This window comes from Falco peregrinus, chromosome 3, assembly GCF_023634155.1.
Source record: "Falco peregrinus isolate bFalPer1 chromosome 3, bFalPer1.pri, whole genome shotgun sequence".
Taxonomy (NCBI): domain Eukaryota; kingdom Metazoa; phylum Chordata; class Aves; order Falconiformes; family Falconidae; genus Falco; species Falco peregrinus.
This window is the reverse complement of record NC_073723.1, coordinates 76906809-76926059: the sequence shown is the minus strand read 5'-3', so window position 1 is coordinate 76926059 and position 19251 is coordinate 76906809. Positions and strand designations below refer to the sequence as shown.

General features: G+C 36.7%; 1 protein-coding gene across 4 annotated transcripts in view; it reads right to left on the bottom strand.

Annotated features, from left to right (window-relative positions):
- The window catches only part of PTPN3 (protein tyrosine phosphatase non-receptor type 3), a 132709-nt gene that overhangs the window by 13782 nt on the left and 99676 nt on the right, over nucleotides 1–19251 (bottom strand). For all 4 annotated transcript variants that reach the window (XM_055799765.1, XM_055799766.1, XM_027794457.2 and 1 more), the window contains 6 exons: nucleotides 14917–15073; nucleotides 12958–13124; nucleotides 9988–10078; nucleotides 9661–9722; nucleotides 8680–8826; nucleotides 4458–4586 (listed from right to left, as the gene is read on the bottom strand). In XM_055799765.1, coding sequence (XP_055655740.1) covers nucleotides 4458–4586; nucleotides 8680–8826; nucleotides 9661–9722; nucleotides 9988–10078; nucleotides 12958–13124; nucleotides 14917–15073 — 753 coding nt within the window. The remainder of the gene's footprint in view (nucleotides 1–4457; nucleotides 4587–8679; nucleotides 8827–9660; nucleotides 9723–9987; nucleotides 10079–12957; nucleotides 13125–14916; nucleotides 15074–19251) is intronic.

Genomic DNA, 19251 nt, shown 5'->3' with positions numbered 1-19251 from the left:
GCTTCAGCAAGTATCATCTCCACAGCCTTGCTAAGTTCCATGGCTGGGTTCTAGTCACACTTAACTGAAATAAAGAAAAATGTTTTTTTAAACAAGGGGAAGGTGCAAAAACATTTTTTTCAAAATGTAAATGGATGAAATTGGTGAGATTTAATGGGCAATGTTACGTTACAAGACAATTATCTTAAAGGAACTGAATGAAAGTTTGCTTCATGCTTCCCATGCTATTTTTGCAGTGACTAAAAAGAAATTATCTTGTTTTACAAAACAGTGCACTGTGTGTTTAATTTTGCACTCCTGCTACACAATTTCTTTCCTTTGGTCTGTTTGTTGCGGTCCCCAAAGTGTTTTGAAACTGTAAAAAAAAAATAAAATAAATAAAACCCGCCAAAACCAAACAACTGACCTAACACCACCCCCACCCCCCCAAACCTAGTGCTTTATTTGCTTTTCTTTAATTTTGATAGAGGATAACATTCAACCTTGGTTTTAAATAGAAAAGGCACAAAATTAAGCCTTATTTTGTTTCATGAGGCTTAGAAAGATTACATATATTTCACACATTTGCAGATATTTACAAGAAGGGCAGGAAGGAGGATCTGGGGAGCTACAGGCCTGTCAGCCTGGCCTCAGTGCCAGAAAAGGCCATGGAGAAGATCCTCCCGAGCTCTATCACAACAGCACATGGAGGACAACCAGGGGATCAGGCCCAGCCAGCATGGGGTTATGAAAGGCAGGTCCTGCTTGACGAACCTGTTCTCCTTCTATGACAAGGTGACCTGGCTAGTGGATGAGGGAAAGGCTGTGGGTGTTGCCTACCTGGACCTTAGTAAAGCCTTTAACACCATTTCATATACCATTCTCCTGAAGAAACTGGCTGCTCATGATTTGGATGGATATACTCTATGCTGGGTTAAAAACTGGGTGGAAAGCCAAGCCCAAAGTGTGGTGGTGAATGGAGCTACATCCAGCTGGTGGCCAGTCACAAGTGCTGTTCCCCAGGTTTCAGTATTGAGGCCAGTCCTGATTAATGTCTTTATCGACAATCTGGATGAGGGGATTGAGTGAACCTTTGGTAAGTTTGCAGATGACACCAAGCTGAGCAGGAGAGTTGATCTGCTGGAGGGCAGGAAGGCTCTGCAGAGGGATCTGGACAGGCTGGACTGATGGGCCAAGGCCAATTGTATGAGGTTCCACCAGGAGAAGTGCTGGGTCTTGCACCTGGGTCACAACAACCCCACGCAAGACTACAGGCCTGGGGAAGAGCAGCTGCAAAGCTGCCTGGTGGGAAAGGCCCTGGGGGTGCTGGCTGATGGTTGGCTGAACATGGGCCAGCAGTGTGCCCAGGGGGCCAAGGCAGCCAACAGCACCCTGGCTTGTATCAGAAACAGTGTGGCCAGCAGGACCAGGGAAGTGATTGCTCCCTGTACTCGGCACTGGTGAGGCTGCATGTTAAATCCTGTGTTCAGTTTTGGGCCCCTCACTTCAGGAGGGATGTAGAGGTGCTGGAGCGTGTCCAGAGGGTGGCAATGGAGCTGGTGAAGGGTCTGGAGCACAAGCCTTACAAGGAGCAGCTGAAGGAACTGGGGTTGTTTAATCTAGAGAAGATGAGGCTCAGGGGGGACCTAATCACTCTCTACAACTACCTGAAAGGAGGCTGTAGACAAGGTGGGGATAGGTCTCTTCTCCCAGATAACAAGTGGCAGAAGAAGAGGAAATGGCCTCAAGTTGTGCCAGGGAAAGTTTAGATTGGATATTATGAAAAAATTTCTTCACTGGGAGGTGGGTCAAGCACGGGAACAGGCTGCCCAGGGAGGTGGTGGAGACACCATCCCTGGAAATGTTTAAAAAAACACATAGATGCAATGGTTTAATGGTGGACTTGGCAGTCCTTGGTTAACAGTTGGACTTTACCTTAAAGGTCTTTTCCAACCTAAATGATTCTATGATTTGCTGATCTTCAATTATAGGTAAAGAAACACCAAATTAAACTGCGTTAGCAAAATCCTAAGTAGTTTCTTGTTCCTCAAGTCTTCTGAATGTGAACAAAAGGCCAAGGGCATCATTTCATATCTTTTGAGGTATTTTCCCTAAAGGCAGATTTGAAATCTGTGCAATTTAATTCACAGGAAACTCTTTCACAAAATATGCCTTTCCAACCGAAATCAAGTCTCTTGTGAGTTTGGAAGCTTTATCTATCTTACTATTAAAAGCTATTTGTCTTCAAAAAGACCAGTCCAATGATGTTCACATTAGTTCAGGGAATAATAAAGCCCTGGTTTGAATTCAGATGGCTTTTTAATGTTTTCTTCAAAGCATACAACAGCAGTATCTGTGAGAGGTAGTATATATAAAACTTTGCAAAGTCTGCTCAAACACAAGATGCCTCCACAAGAATACTTTTGGTTAGCTTTAAGAAAACAGATCAAATGACATGTAGAACTAGGAGATACTTCAGTGTTTCAGAGAGTTCTCTCACTATGCTTTAACAAACTACAGGGGTGTTTATTTCCATCTGAAATGCACACAGAGCTATCAGTTAGTGGGGTCGTATTTTTACCGTATTGACAATGTTGAGTGGTTTTGAGTGTAGCCACTTTAAGTGTACAAATAAACTTGCTTTTAGTGGAAAAAAACCTGAAAAAACTCAAAGTAAAATACCCCTTCAAAACAACCTTGCCCTCACCGCAAACAAATATCCAGCCTAGGACTAGCTTTAGCATGCTTTTATCTAACTAGATGAAATCTATGCAAGCATATGCCTTTGAATTAGAAATTCTATTCTCAACTGAGCTACCATGAGACAACTTACACAGTTGAGGAACCTTGTAACTTTTGCATCTTTTAACATGTCTACAAAGTCTATTCTCACACAATCTTTATCTGAAAATAAAAATTAACTTGTACTTAAAAAAAAAATAAAATTGACTGCCCCATTCTCATCAGGATTTTGACATATCACATGCTAGCAAATAGATACCTGAAGTGAAAACACATAATGAATACAATCACTGCTGAATTTACTCAAAATTATGTACCAGTCTGATAAATACTAACTGAGAAAAAGAACAAGTATTTGAAAATAGTAAACTAATTTTTACATGAAGCATTAGCTAACCAAAGTTAATTGTCAATCAACTAATTTGAGTGAAGGGAACTAAAAGTTTGTCTACACATGCTCGGCAGTAATGCTTTAATGAGGTTAAATGAGGTTCTTATGTGCTGACATCCAAGTTTATAATTTTCAGATTAATTGGCTGAAAAACATAACCAAAAATCATGCTACTCCCTGACTGGATGGTTTCTCACAGCTAGAAACTGAAACACTGTAAGTCATCTTAACTGAAAGAACTTTCAGTACTGGCATCTCACATGTTTTAACTACAAAGGAAATGTTAATCACGTGAAAAAAAATTTGGATGCACTGTCAAATGATAGTTACAAATTTGTAAGACTAAAGGATTGGTCATGTTGCTGTAAATACATAAATGAAATGTTATATTTTAAAACAGATATTTCCTTTTTCTTACTACTAGCAATTCTAGCAACAGTAAAATCTACTTAACTAAAAGAACTTTAAAACTTGGAACTGTAAATTAGCATTTGATCAGTACACTGAATTTCTTACACATGTATCTTAGAACAAACCCTTCATATTTTTAGAAAGTTCTTGTGGCGATAGAATTTTGGAAAAGAGATGAAAAGAGAAATGTAGAAATAGTACAACTTATAAACAAAAGCCAAACTTCATCCCGTTTATTCAGGTTGTGGGAAGCCTAGATGTGATCTGAACAAGATTCCACAATGCAAGCTGGTATGCAAGAAGTATTCCAGGTATTTAACTTTCTCTTTGCTTTATAACCCTTCTATTAGCATAAAATATAAACAGCTATGGAATATAAGTACCTTACGTAAATTGAAAACTCTTCAATTGAGATTTTAAAAAAGAAAAAAAGTCCTTATCTGACTAAAGACAATGAAAAGGAACTGATGAGATTCTGCATCTTCTCTCAAAACAATATTACACTTCTTCGTTAGCTATTCTAGCTGTATGTGCTGTTAACCAAGTGACCCATATTTCACCCCGAAAGAGCACAGTCACTTAGAAAAAAACTCTCAATGGCAACTGAAACACTTGTGAAGAGTCAGTGACTGCAAAACTGTTTACAGAAAAGCTCTAAATTTCTTTATGAAGCCTATCACAGTACATGTACAGCACAATGTATTAATGTACTATAGAACTTCAGAAAGTACATTTTTGAAGAAGTTTTAAAGAAATAATTGTACTATGTTGATTCATATAATATACACATATTTTTACAAAAACGTGTGTATATACATACACATGTATATTCACACATACAGATGTACATGGTCAGACACAGAGCTTGTATCTTCCTATCAATAATTTATTAATTCAGCTTGTTTGGGGATAATTAAAGATAATGGGCACTTACCTCAACATTTGTAATCACCATTTCTCTAACAACATAAGCAATTGTACAATCTTCAGAGTGGCATCTGACACGAAAGCTGCCATATTCCATTACATCTGGTGGATCAGGCCAATACTGATGACATTTGGTCTGTAAAGAAAATTAAGCACACATCAAGACTGTCTACAAGCACTTTTGTTTTCAGCCTCTCTTCCTATGCTGTGGTTCAGGGAATTCAAGGAGTGGTATAAAATCCGTTCTGGTTTGTTGGTGAGCTGTTTACATCTAAATTGGAAAATAATGTGGCAAAATAGGCTACATTCTCTATAAGCTTTTGTTGTAGTAACTTATAATAAAAACTCAGGTAAACTGGATGCAAGGTGCTTTCTGTCTGGTACTTATCTGCAATTGCTAAAATGACTTCTCAAGGCATAACATAGGAGGAGAAACAGATGAATTTATTCCATGTTAAGATGAAAAGCATAGGGGGCAAAGTTATAACTAACTTCGGCCACCTCACAGCAGGTTATAGCAAAGACAGAGCCACACTTGTCTTGAAAATGAACAATCAAATGACAAGAGGTGACTGAAAAAAAGAGATGCAGAAAGAGAAATTCTCATTAGATGTTGGCAAAAAATATTTTGATGAGGATGATCAAGCACAGAAACAAGATGCCTTATGAGGCTGTTGAATCTTCATCCATGGAAATAATCAAAACTTAAATGACATGACACAGTGCAACCCTCATGAAGTTCAAAGATGCTCCTGCTTTGAGCAGAGAGGAATGGACCAGATATCTCCAGTGGTCCCTTCAAACCTGAATTTGTCTACGACCTTGAAGCAAAATCACACTGGAATGCAAAAAGTCGTGCGAATCAGTCTGTCTCCCCTGTATTCCAATACTGCAGGCTTGCGGCTGAGGGAAAGAGCAAGACAAGCTCCATTTCTGGAGGCCTTAAGAGAGAACTCACCCTGCACAGAGAGAGGGAGCAGGAAAAGGAACACCAAAAAGCACTGTCATCCCTTAACACGAACCCCTCAAAAGTTCAGCATGCCTGGTACTTTTCTGACTGCTTCCATTCCCCATTGTTTCCCTTATCCTCTCCCTGATAGCAAGCGGAGAAGGTGATGAAGTCATCCTAGCAATCTTTTAAAGACTGCTTCCCTAACTTGGTTATTAGTTTTCAGGTCACTAATAGCTATACGTTACTTCAGTTTTTGACAGGAATTCACCGAATGGGAAACACATCTTCATTTTTTCCATTTGATCGTATTTTGTGTTTTAAAGCAAACATTTTAAAATGCAGAACAATGCTTACGAACATTAGTAGCAAAAATACTATATAAAAAGTTATTGCAGGCACAATAATCCACAGTGACTTGGTCATATAATGAAAGTTGCTCTTCACACTTTCTAGGGAAAACTGAGCTTAGAAACCGGAAGAACTCAGGAACAACTTCAGTTTACGTGCATGTCACTTGTCAGTGCATGTTTCTTTTCTATGTCAGATGCATGACTGAAGACAGAGATCTTCTCTTAAATGACTATTTGTATCTAAATGTTAAAGTTATAAACAAAACCCCGGAAATGTACATATTGATGCAGGAAAGTGTAATTTGCCCTCTGCCTCAGACTGGTTTCATGCAAGGCCACAATAGCTTAACCGTCAAGCCTACCAACATGTGACAAGTAAAGTCATACATGCATGTGAATGCACCTGATATATTTTGGTGTACCACAAACTGCATGTGCAGTACAAGTGAGAGCTGAAGTGGAATTCAGTATCAAAATTACATCCATGAAATACCCTATTTTTTCTAAAAGAAACCAGATTAATCAATTCTGCTTACAACAACAAGGAACCATTTTCTCTCCTGTCTTCTGCCGCTGATAGGTATGAGGCTGATGTTCAGATCCCTACCACTCTACTGCTGATATGAAAGTCTTCCTTTTTCTGGTTCACCTTCTAAAAGCCGATAAGGCACATCTAGTCAGTGTACATAGGATATTTTTCTACAGAAGTTGCAATGCCAGTATCTATTCCTCATTTTAAAAGGTAAGATTAGAGTAGCACTGATGACAAAGTTTGCCACCTCGTTTCCCATCTAATCAAAGGATGAAATGCTGTGGAATAGACTGAACTTGAAAAAGTATTCCAGTGAGATACTAGTTCAGTGAAACTTTTGCTCACCGAAAGCAGCTCAAGTTTGCCCATCAACTTAAAAGTTTCAATATTTCATCGCAGTAATTGAATATTCTCATCATCCACTTCTGTACTCCAGCCTTGCAAGTAATTGCCATCATGTAACAAATATGAACCAAGTTTCCTAGTATAAGTCCACTGGACTTATGAGAAAGTCATACGAAAGAGAAAGGCCAGCTGATCCACATGAAAATCCAGGGTGATTCATACAAAAAACCCCACATCTTGACACAATTCCTCAGACACTCTACTGAAAACTTTTATTTAATTGTTTGTGACCAAAACAGCTGAGCTACAATTGTCCTATTCACTACTTATATATTTAAATAATAATTGTTACTAGATCCAAAAGTAACCTCAAACAATTATATACCCAATGTGTTTCTACTTCAGCTTTAGTTAATTTGGATTCTCTATCAACTTATCAACACTGCATGTGCCATCTATAACTTTAATTTCTTTTTAAACTAATACAGAGTGGCAAGAGCTGGAAATTCTGAAATGTTAAAATTTCTTAATTCTACCTTTCTTAGGGTTCAGTTTTCAATGACTTGAAATCCACATTTAAACCATTATGCCTGAAAATTTTACTGTAGTAGATTATCTGAAATACTTCCCCCTTTAAATTTAAGCCAAAATAACGCATCCATTTCTAAAAAATTAACCCTACTCTATATGGGGGGGGGGGGGGGGGGGGGGGGGGGGGAGTTTTTTATTCTGTAATACAAATCTTAACACCACTGAAAAGAAATATTCTAGAATATAAAGCCTCCAGGGTTTGGGAAAAGGTTTGGCATTTGGCAATGCGGATACTCTGGCAAGAACATGCATCTTTTTTTATCACCCACAAAATAGGCAAATGTAAATCATCCCTGAAAGTAAACAAAACTCAGAAAAAGTGTCTGGTGTATAAAGGTACCAGCAGGATGTTTAGAAGTTAGAACAAAACACCTTGAAGTTTCCAACTCACCAGGCAAAGTACAGACTAGTACTAACTTGTGTTTCTCCTCAATACAAGAAAAGCAAGGAGGAAATTATTTTCACTGAAATACAGTCGAAAGATGAAGGAAGCATTTTGTGCCAGATGATGTTCAATAATATCTCTCTCCAGGAACAGCAACATACCCTGACCATGGTTAAAGTCTGTTGCTTTTCACCTTTCACACACTGTTGCTTAACTGTCGGTTCTTACAGCTCAATCATTAGGCTGTTTAGGACCTCAAATACTCACTCTCTTGTCTTCTAAAAACATTGGGATTTTTGACTGGGATGCCAAATAAATTTGATAGCGTAGGATATATCATATAGGAACTAAAGATAAAAGCTACAGTGAAGGAATACAAGAGTCAGCATCTTCTCCACCTTTAAAACAAAAATCCTTCAATTTTCAGCTTCTAAAACTTGAAAAACAATGTCTATGTACCTTAATCTAAAATTTTCATATTTAAAGTTTCAAAGGATATATTAAATCAAAATACAGAAGAATATACTGGATAGTGCTTTAATTTTCACTGTATTATTCTGAAATTCATAGAGTGCTGGCATTTATTTGAACGGAATTAAAAGAATTATCAGAGCAATTCTAGGAAAGAACCTACAATATAAATAAAAGCAAGCAGGTTAAATTCTGAACACCAGCATGCTAAAACTAGGAAGTACTGCAACGTCAGTCTCTTGTTTGAAGCCAGACTGAAAGTTTTGCTCAGTGCTTCCAGACACCTGCTGAATCATTAGGAATGCAACTGCCACATGCAGCCCAGTTCTCAGGGGAAAAAATGACAGTATATAGTACCTGGGTGATCAGTGAAACAGAGTCAGTGCAGTGATTTCTGTTTATCAGACAGCTGGTTTGTTTTCAAAGAAGCATAACAAAAAGTTACAGTAATTCAGAAAAAAAATAATTCAGAAAGCCTGGTCTAAGAGAAATGATTCAACAGATTAAGCTGGCCTATTTTAGGGTTATTTCATAACAATAATGGGAAAAAAATTTAAAGGCACAGTACATTTCTTCAGCATGCAAAAGAACCTGAACACTTACCCGTCCTCGTTCAGTGAGAGTTGTTAACATGATGATGAGTGACAACTTGTGATCCCAGACTACTTGCCAGAAGTGCGCACATGTGTGTGGAAGAGGCCCCTGAGTAGCAATGTATCTGTTCACAATGCCCGCAGAGGGAATTTCCATCTACAAAGAGAAAGGAAAATCCTATGTAAAGTTTGTTCTCACTACTCAAGTACTATTTTAATTCAGCATTTCACTCAAAGAGGACGTTTTGAGGGAAGATTAATCAGCAAGCCTGTGTAATCAGACAAGCAAGATCACAATTTGTTATGTGAAAAAACTTTAAACATTTAATTTAAACCAGATGTATACTACAGACTCTATACTCCATGTTGAACTAGGAAGAGATAATTAATAGTGAAAATGTATTTCAAAACTTGAAACTGCAAAGCTTTCAAAATTTTCTTTAATATTTAGTAGGGAATAATGGCAAGATATACCAAAGCTACACTAGCTGTTTATTGCCTGACACTAAACAGAGTAAGTTAATAGTTAATTCTGTGATTTACATGTTTAATTTAAGTATCTGACACAAACATATTTCTTCAATTTTCCCTGTTTCCCAGCCTATGCACAGGATTAGGGCAATTTTAAGGCTCTGGTTTATCTTCCAGACCCTTTAGGACAGTTGGTGAGTGGTTCTAGAAGGAAAAAGGCTTAGTGTTAAGCTACAGGAGAATTTGCAGTACTTCAGAATTTGCAGTACATCGGAAGGTAACACAAGTTTTACTGGTTAAAGACTCCGCACATACCACAGATACTTCCATCTACTGTATATCAGGATGGCCACTTGTCTCACAAGAGACGCTTCATCCTTTACATTATGAATCTTTGCGTCTTTTGCATTTAAAAATCCACAAAATATAAAATGAAAAAGCCTTATTCCTTAGAAAGCCTAAATTTAGCCTGGTATTATAATATAGAAAGTGAGCAAATGCAGGTCTCCATACCACTTACATTAACGTAATTTGCATTAATGTAATCTTCATCTCCTTGCAATATTATCCTCGTGGCATCATCTGCACACACACACACACACACAAAAAGAGGGAATAAAATTAGCAATTAAGAGGCATGCTTCCCTTATAAGTAAAAAACCTGAGGAATCTCAGACACACAAACAGCAGATTACAGTCTGGAATAGATAACCTTTTAGAAAATAAAATGAACAATTATATGACTTTATATAATGAAATCTTTGATCAAGAAGTTCAATACAACAATTTTATAAGCTATCATTTAGAGGACAAAGCAAAATAGGCAGAAACTGTACTTAATACTCACAGGGCAGAACATCTTTGTATCTGTTCTTGTCCATATTCTGAGGTACCTTTGCACATGTAACAGCCAACCCTGGTTTCTTTCTATAAAGTTGCTGCAAAACAGAATGAAAAATAGTAAGATTTTGAGGGGGGTGATTATGCTATACAAACACTAATTAGATTCACATGAAAACAGACTGGAAAAAAATCAGAATGATTTTCCTTAACCTTTTTCTTAACCATCTGCAAAAGTCACCTGAGAGATTTTTGTATTTAACATGACAAGAATTTCTGTTATTGCTAACCCATCATGATCTCTAGAAAAATTTCTAGGAGGAGGGGGGAAGGAAATGTGAGAGCCATTGAAATAAACCATTTCCCTGCAAGGTCGCCTTTTTCTGATAAAACTGTGGGCCAGAAGGAAAACAGCGGTTGAGGGTAGAAGTGACCCACAAAAGACATCAGAAGAAAAAAACAGCTGGAGATGGATATTTTCTTGAATCAACTGTAACATAGAAAGTTCAGACAAACTTATTCTCTGGACTAAAACTACCACATTCAATCCTACAAGTACCTGAAAAAAACAAAGTTTCATGTATCACAGTCTCTTAAGATGTGACTCCCTTTCATTTGGGCCAACCCCTATCTTGCAAACTTCACCTGGAGTAAATGTAGGCATAGAAGCGTATAACCAAAATTTTAAGGTCAAAATGCATTAAGTGCATCGTACAGGACAACAAAAGGTACAGTGTGGCAAACACCAACAGCAACAACAACAAATAAAAATCAAGAAATGTAATTATACAACTACAGTTTTTCTGTATTAAATATACATGAAAGCAACTTACAACTGTGTTATTAACCTGGCTATGCCAGAGTTTTATATACTTCATCGAACACTGCCCGAAGAACTCATTATATCTTACATGTTTAATGAAGAATTAGAATATGGTTCCATATATAAAATGGAATGAATCAAATAGGAGTCTAAAATCTACTACTTCAGTTGAGAGAAAAGGAACAACACACAAAAAGTTAATTCCACGGTGAGATTTACTGAACCTAAGACTCAGTATCACAGCTCACCACGTTTTGCAACTTGAACAGCATAAACAAGCCACGTGAGAAGAGAACTTGATAATAAATGTAACCGAAGAGCTTCTCAACTCAAGTTCCATTTTACTAGTGCCAAGCTGCTATTTCTGCCTTTTTTGGGGAAACAAGGAAGAATAATTTAACGTTAAGTAACAATTTTGGAGCTTAATTATTGTTGCCTGGCAAAAAGTCATTTGCCTTTGACAGACGTCTTAAATTCTGATTAAGTGGAGAAAGATGTTCTGGAAAAAAACCAAACTGATTATATTCATAGTCTACTGGCTAATTATTTACTAATGTGAATGGAGAGTTTGAGAGCCACCAAGGCTGATGAGGTGATGCTGCAATTGGCTTGGTCTTCTGAAGATAACTAAACAATGAACTTTAAGAATGGCCACTAAGCTGTCCACCAGATCATTAGATTTCAAAAATCTTTTGCACTTTTTTTGTAACACCAGTAATAACCTTTTATAAATACTGTCAGGTAAAAAAAAAAAAAGGCCATAAAGGATCAAATATGCCATGAAGATTATTACAGGAACTTTGTGCACAGGTTTGGTCAAACACTTTGACAACCAAGAAAGCACTGAAAAGCTAGTTCATGTCTTTTGAGTTACTGTTTCAATAGCCAACAGACTCACTACTATTGCTGCATTGCAACAGTGCTGTGGATTTTGGAAAACAGGTAAGAACTATAGTCTACAATTCCTTAAAAAAAACCCAAACCAAAAAAAAACCCTCACTAAAAAAACAACCAACCCAAAAGAGGGAATTTTAATTCTCAGAAATCTTGAAAACTAAGAAAACCTCAAAGAGTGGTTCTGCAATAAGAAATACCACAATTCTTCAGCCACCACCATGAAATCTTATGGGATTTGAAAAAAAAAAAAAAAGAGTGAAGAAAATTATATCAAAATAGGGGAAAATTGTATTGCTGTTCTACAAGTTTTCAGCATCAGAAAGGGTTACTCCTGAATTCAACAATGTGAAATATTTAAACCATAATAACCAGGGTTTCTCCGAAGTTACTATAAATGTTCAGATCCACAACAGCAAAACAAGCACAAACATACATACGCTGTATTCCCTTACCATTACAGAAGCAGCTAAATTATCTTTTGAATTTTTTACGCTGACATTGAAGGAACTAATTTAATAAATTATACAAACATTCTATTAGTCAGTTTTCTATGACATTCCTTGCTAACACGTTAAAGAACATGACAAACATTAATTCATTAATCTATATAGCAGTTTTATAAGTCTCATCGTACATACAGGAGAATCTCACCCCCGAAGTAATCTACCCAAGAAGTAACCATCATTGTTTTAGATAGCCAGGGGGAAACACCACAGAACTGGACACTACAAATGTCCCTCAAATGGAAATTAACATTCCAACACTTTCATATCAACCTCCAAGAGAAGACGACAAGGAATGGTCAAGTTGCTCCTGTTATTCCATGAAAGAAGGCAACACATGAGAACTTGAAACCTTAATTTAAGGTATAAAAGATGTTTCGGAAATGTCACCGAGTGGCATGGAAAAAGAAACAAAGTACAAGACTGACCTCTGTCAAAACCCCACTATGGTACTCAATAAAATAATTAAGAAAAAACCCACTAATTTAGTAAGCATTGGGTACTTGATCTAGAAACATGCTAATTAAAACACATTTTTAATCAGCAGATGAAGATTTATGCAAGACTGGTAACTACTCATTCTTCCCTATTCTAAACAGTGAAGGGTAAAATGGGTGGGCAAATCATATTCTTGCTCTCTTGAAATAAGAATGAATGGGAGAAATGAGATTTCCAATTAATTAAGCTTACATCACTTGCAGATCACAGCTACTAGCCTATATTTTAGAGTGTTTTAGAGTTGAGTATTACCTACCTCAAACTGAATAAGGACAGTCCCACTTTCCAGCCCTCTTCTTAGCTGCTCCATAGAGTCCTCCAGTGTATCATCACCATATTCAGAACAGGTAGGAAGAAGAGATTCTGGGAGATTGTGGGAATCAACTTCATCTTCTGATTTAGGCTCCACAAACTGTTTAACTACTGAAAGATGTATTGAAAATAAAAATCTGTTACATACAGCATTAATGTCCTTGCAACACATTAAAATTTACCAGCTTGCAAGAACAAAGTTAGCAAAGACAAGGCCTCAGGAAAACAAACAGCAATACATTTAACTGCATTTCTCTATGTACTATATGACTAAGAGTAAAATGTCCTTATGACCTTTCAGAAAACAAAACTCCTCAAAGTGCCTATCTATGAAGGTGAAGAACTTGACTTCCAAGCACAAAGAGGTTTTTGCTGCAACCTTGTCTTACAGAATGAACTGCTGAATAAACTAATTAATCACAACATACAGCATAGTAAAAAACAAGTATGTTTTGCCTAAAAAAAAAGTGTACAGCATAGTTAATGGAATATCCCTATAAGAAGCTTAAAGTGGTCCCCCAACAACAAAATTAATGTACATACTTACATTGTACTCTTTTGCCATTACAATAGCACCTGAATTGTCTTTTGCAGTTTCTTATGCTACTACTGAAGGAACTAACTTAATAAACTACAAAAAAAAATTGATTTGGCAGGTTTTTTTATGACATTCTTTGCTAGCATGTTTCAGAACATGACAAACACTAACGAATTAATCTACACAGCAGTTCTGTCTTGACAAAAGCTATTATATCACCAAATGTGGCCACCTGTGGTTATTCTCTGCAATGTTACTCATACCTGCCAAACCAGAGAATGGGGAGCTGTTCATACTCATGCCTATACAAATGACTGGCACGGGGCCACAGGCTATCTTAAGCTAACGGCAGACTTCTCTCATCTGCAAGTAGGAAGGGGACTACAAAACTTAAGGGAAGACTAATGACTGCATAGAGCCAGTGGAAAGGCCTGTAATAATAGGAGTAGGACTGTTCAGGAAAAACAAGACCAAGAGCCCACCTGTCTTCCTGGTAACACCAGAAACTGTAAAGAAAGTAAATGCTACAGAAGTCCATATCAATTAGTTTTATTCCCTCCTGTTTCCTTTCAAATGTTTAAGTTTTAATGGAATTAGGAACTCTGTGCAAAGCCCTTCCATAATCATGTGTGTTAAGGGCTTACCATAGCTCTTAAGGAAAGTGAATAATAAACTAGAGTTTCACATCATCTGAAAGCTCTTGGGATCTGCATGTGTTTAAATATGGAGCAAGCAAAACCAAGCTAGATGGGTTCTCCATATCTTAAATAGACAGGCTTAAGACCCTGCACATTTCAGAGACTGTCTCCTGTTTGCTGGCAGCAGTTTAGCAAGAAACCAGCACAGGTCAAGCTCAGTACTGTCAGAAAATATCTATTGTAAGAATGGATAAGAAAAAATAAAAAGAGGCAGCTTGACTTGTTGCATTGGAAAATCGTGCAGGGGAACAGCCTGTGGGTATTTTCAAATCGACAACTGGGGATTTCTGAAATTATGCTACATTTACAAAAAAACCTAGAAACAAAAACAACAAAAAAACAAGAAACCAAACAAAAAAAAAAGCCCAAAAGCACAAAACCCCCACAAAATCCCTCAAATTTTGCAAGGGACTATTTGTTCTCATAGATTTTTAGACTTATAAAATAGGAAGAAATTCTAATTTAATAGATTCTTTGTTGCAGGGTTAAGAATCCACATAGTTAAAACTATCTGTACTACTAATTCAAATGCAGAGAGATCTACTTTTTAGCACAGACCCATTCCCAGTGCACTGAGAACATATTTACGTAAACAGAAGATGGTATACCTTAGCATAAGAGAAACAGTCTCAAAAACATTAAAAGTTAATAAAATTAGCCCAATTACCTTTCCGCCTGACCAAAAGTGCAAGCTCTCGCGTGTGAGATTCTCTGCTGGCTTTTATGAACATGACCACCTGGTCATGTGTGTGCTCTGAGATATCTCTGCCATTAATTAATACTATCTGATCACCTTCATTCAGTTTTGGAATGCATTTATCAGCCTGTTTCAAGACCAAAGAAACACATTAATGTCATTGTATCCAGTCATGTAAGCAGGAAAACATCAGGATATTAAATTCATTTTATTCATTAAATTCTTGAAGATCTACACTTCAGACTCCAAGCCTGGACAACCACTGGTTATAGCCATTTGCAAATTAATTTCTGCAAAAAGTGTTTTGGACACATAAGATAACATGCTTCAGTTTTTATGCAGTGAATACTGAGATTGTCCAAATGTGATTTTGATGAATGTAATTTAAGAAATATGACATTCCCCAGGCATGCACTTTTTAAAATTTAAAGAAATCCCTACACATTTCATATTTTTGGTATTTATCAGATTCTTGTTTGGTGAGTACCAAGTGATATCTACAAATGGAGAACATTCTTCCTCACTTCATTTGCTGAAAGTTTTAACAAGAAGATGCAGATAAGTACACTAACCCATGATGCTCAAGTACCCTGTGAAAAAATTTTGATGAAAATTCTTTTGCTACCTGTGCTACAGAGAACACTAAAACAAGGTTTTCCCCATATCAAATGAAAACTTACATTATGTCTTACCTTGGATACAGCAATTCAGACCAAGTGCTGAAATCTAGGGTTTGTTTGGCTTTTCTGTCACACTTCCCAGAATGCTTAGCTCTAAGTCCAGTGCAAAGCAATTAAAGCTATGGCCAGAATATGATGCTGCTGCTATGAAGATGATTAAGGGACTAGATCATCTCTCGTAGGAGGGAAGGCTAAGACAGCTGGGAATGTTTAACCTAGCGGAGAAGGCTTAGGGGGATCTTGTCAATGTGTATATATACCTGATGGGAAGGTCCTGAGAAGATGGAGCCAGGCTCTCTTCAGTAGTGCCCAGTGACAGGACAAGAGGCAATGGGCACAAACTGAAACATAGGAGGCTCCATCTGAACATCAAGAAACTCTTTTTTAACTGTGAGGGTTACTAAGCACTTGAGCGGGTACCTGCCCAGAGATGTTGTGGAGTGTCCCACTCTGGAGTACTCAAAAGCCATCTGGACATGGCCCTGGGCACCTGCGCACTCTAGGTGGCTCAAGTAGAGGGGGCTAGACAAGACGACCTCCAGGTCCCTTCCAACCTTTCCTTCTGTGATTCTGCAATATGAATATGCAGGATCCTCTACAACCTTTGAGTGTCGAGTAGCGTAACAATTCTATTTTCATTGCTATCCTAATTTTTATTTTGTCTAGGAAGTACTCAGCTACACAAGAGTGATACAGTTATATACACACTCCATTTAATTTGTTTTATGAATGAGATTTCAATCTTCACTGTTATTGTCTATTCATACTTGTTCCTTGTATTTCCTTAATGCCTGCACAGGTTCTCTGAACTTTGTTCATCCAATGTTATTAGTCCTATCAAAAAAAATATCATCGACTCCAAAAATGTGAACAAGAATTCTAATTAGAACCGGTTACGCCTTGCACTGATGGCTCTAAAAGTAAATTTATCAGTGGCGTACTCTATCACCAAGTAAAAAACAGGAAGAGATGGAAAGGAGAAGTGATAATGAAAGAACCAACAAGAAGAAAACGCAGACTAAAAAGAGGCAACACTACGAAGAAGAAAAATTGGGAGCCACTTGTGTCAGAGAATAAAGTAAAAGGAAAGAAAATTTATGACATGTAGGAGTGCCAAAAAACAGATAAAAGAAAGACTAGAGAGAAAAGAAAGATGCACGTAAGAGGAAGAAGAATCCTAAGCAAAAAATCTGCTTAAAAATTTACAAAAGGAATAGTTTCCCCCAACTTTTTCCAAAGAAATAAGGAAATAAAATAATAAAGGACGGGGAATATTGACTATGATTAATTAAAAAAAAGACAAATGTAAACAGAAAAAGAATGGGGATTAGGAAGAGCCATGGTGTTCAACACTGATTTAACTAGGTATTCACAGCTCCCCCCAAACTCCCTTGCCACATTTTGTCCAATTTAGAAAGGCAAGATTGAAGAATGCAACTATGAATGATTTAAACACTTTGAAATATTATTGTTTGAGATATAAATTACTCTCCCTAAAATACAATTATTTGAAAAGATAAGTGATATGAAGACCATATCAGGTCAGTTTCAGAGAGTCAAGTAGCCAACAATAACATGGAGAGAATGGTTTCTGATATCCTATATTTGTCTATAATTTCGATTTCTTGGCTTGCTGCTGGCTATTATTCTTTATTACAGAAGGAGACTAATATCTTTGCTCAAAGAAACTTTGTTAATCACGTGACATGCTAATGCCTCAGCTATCTTACTTGAATCATCTGACTATATAAAATATATCTTGAAGGAGAATTAATTCCTTCTATGTAAGCATAATTTGTAGATTTTTTCAGATACTAGATTTTCCAGACAATTAATTATGCCAAAGGCTTCCTGTCTTACTGACACACCCAATGTTTCATTTTATGCTAATCGCTTGTTATTGCTTCAAGAATGGTGCATACTATTTTTCATTTAGAAGCTCTATTAAATAAAACCATAATGACTTCTTTACCACCTTAGGACATTAATACAGTTTGTGGGAAAAAAAAAAATCAGTATATGACATTAGTTGAATAAAAAACCAAACCCAAAACAACAAAACAAACCAGACACAATAAATGGTTGTTCTTTAGATACAATGCTCTATTACAATTTTGGCTACTCTATCCTACAGTCTTCCCAACATACTAGACTGGTGCTGTATTGGAGGAGGATTTTTAAAAGAACTTTAGGACGTGAAAGGGAAAAATAATGCCTTAGTTTGGTGAGCAGATTTGTTTCCCCTCCTTCACAAAAAATACAGATTATTTTTTTTTGTAGGAAACTGGGAGAAAGTGACCTACAAATCTGAGAAATAACCTTAGCTAATAATATTACCAAACAACATCCCTTAGGACAATTTACAAGGTAATGAGTGAATCTAGAGCATGTTAAACACTAGCAAATACAATGAAGGAAAGGCATCACTGAGCTAAAATAATGTAAAAATGCATTCCATAGACTGCTTAACTTCAACTTTCAAATATCAGCTACATTTCATTAAACAGTCAAGAACAGGTGAAATTTAGTTTATGGAAAACAATATAATCAACATTAATACTACTATGCTCTAAAAGTAAGAATATGTTTTTCCTCTTGCTGTAAAGCGACACGGTATCTATAATACTGCTGTTAAGTATATTGTATTGGAGAACGGTTTCCAATTTATTCCCTGACACTTGATAACTTGCTTACTAGGCTAGAGAGCTAATTGGTCACTTGCATCTATGCATGTGCCACTTAACTGGAGACACTTACATGAAGTTAGAAGTCCAGTCCTTTTCCAATCCAAGAGAAAAAAAACAAACAGATCAACACTTTCCAGAAGACAACCTGAATCTGCCAAAAGAAATTGTTGCCTCTGGAGAAGCATCTTTCATTCTCTGACTGTGGAATGAACATGTTTGCCCTACATTAATGTCAGTATCTCAAATCACTCTTAAGAAGTTTGCTACGTTGTCCATGAAATGTTTTAAGGGCTGTTTTATTCTCACTTTGTGGATTTAAGCTTAGAATTATAATTACCTGCTACTCTTTTATTCAAATAATTGTAGTTCATAAAGGCATCCTATGCACTGCATAAGCCAAGCCACAAATCAAAAATGTAACAAAAAAACCCACCCCTTCTTAAACAACCTTTTATCTTGATTTACATCACAAAACAGGTATCAGCCCTGTGACAGCTTATCAAATTTCAAAAGTCTACAAGATGCAGAATACATCAGATTTTTAGGATATAAAATATATCTTATCAAGTTTGCACTGAAATTATTCTATGAGAATTGGGAAATACACTTTGGAATAAGGTGAATGAATAAAATTTGAGTTAACAATGTCCTCACAAATTTATGTACTAATTATTTAGAAAAAAGTTAACAAGATATTATGTTACTATTATTTTACAATTCAACAGAAGAATGCAGTGGCTGTACTGATTCTGATGAACGCTTTACCTAGTCCATAAGTATTTCCATAAGCAAAAATCTATGGCAAAATAAGAACAGAGCAAACATATTCTGCACCCCCTCTCCCCTGCCAAGTACTCTCCCATCCTATAAATATTTTTAGCTCTGAGGAATTCCTCAGCCTACAGTGGTTTCTCTATTCAGTAAATGTCAGTAGGTTT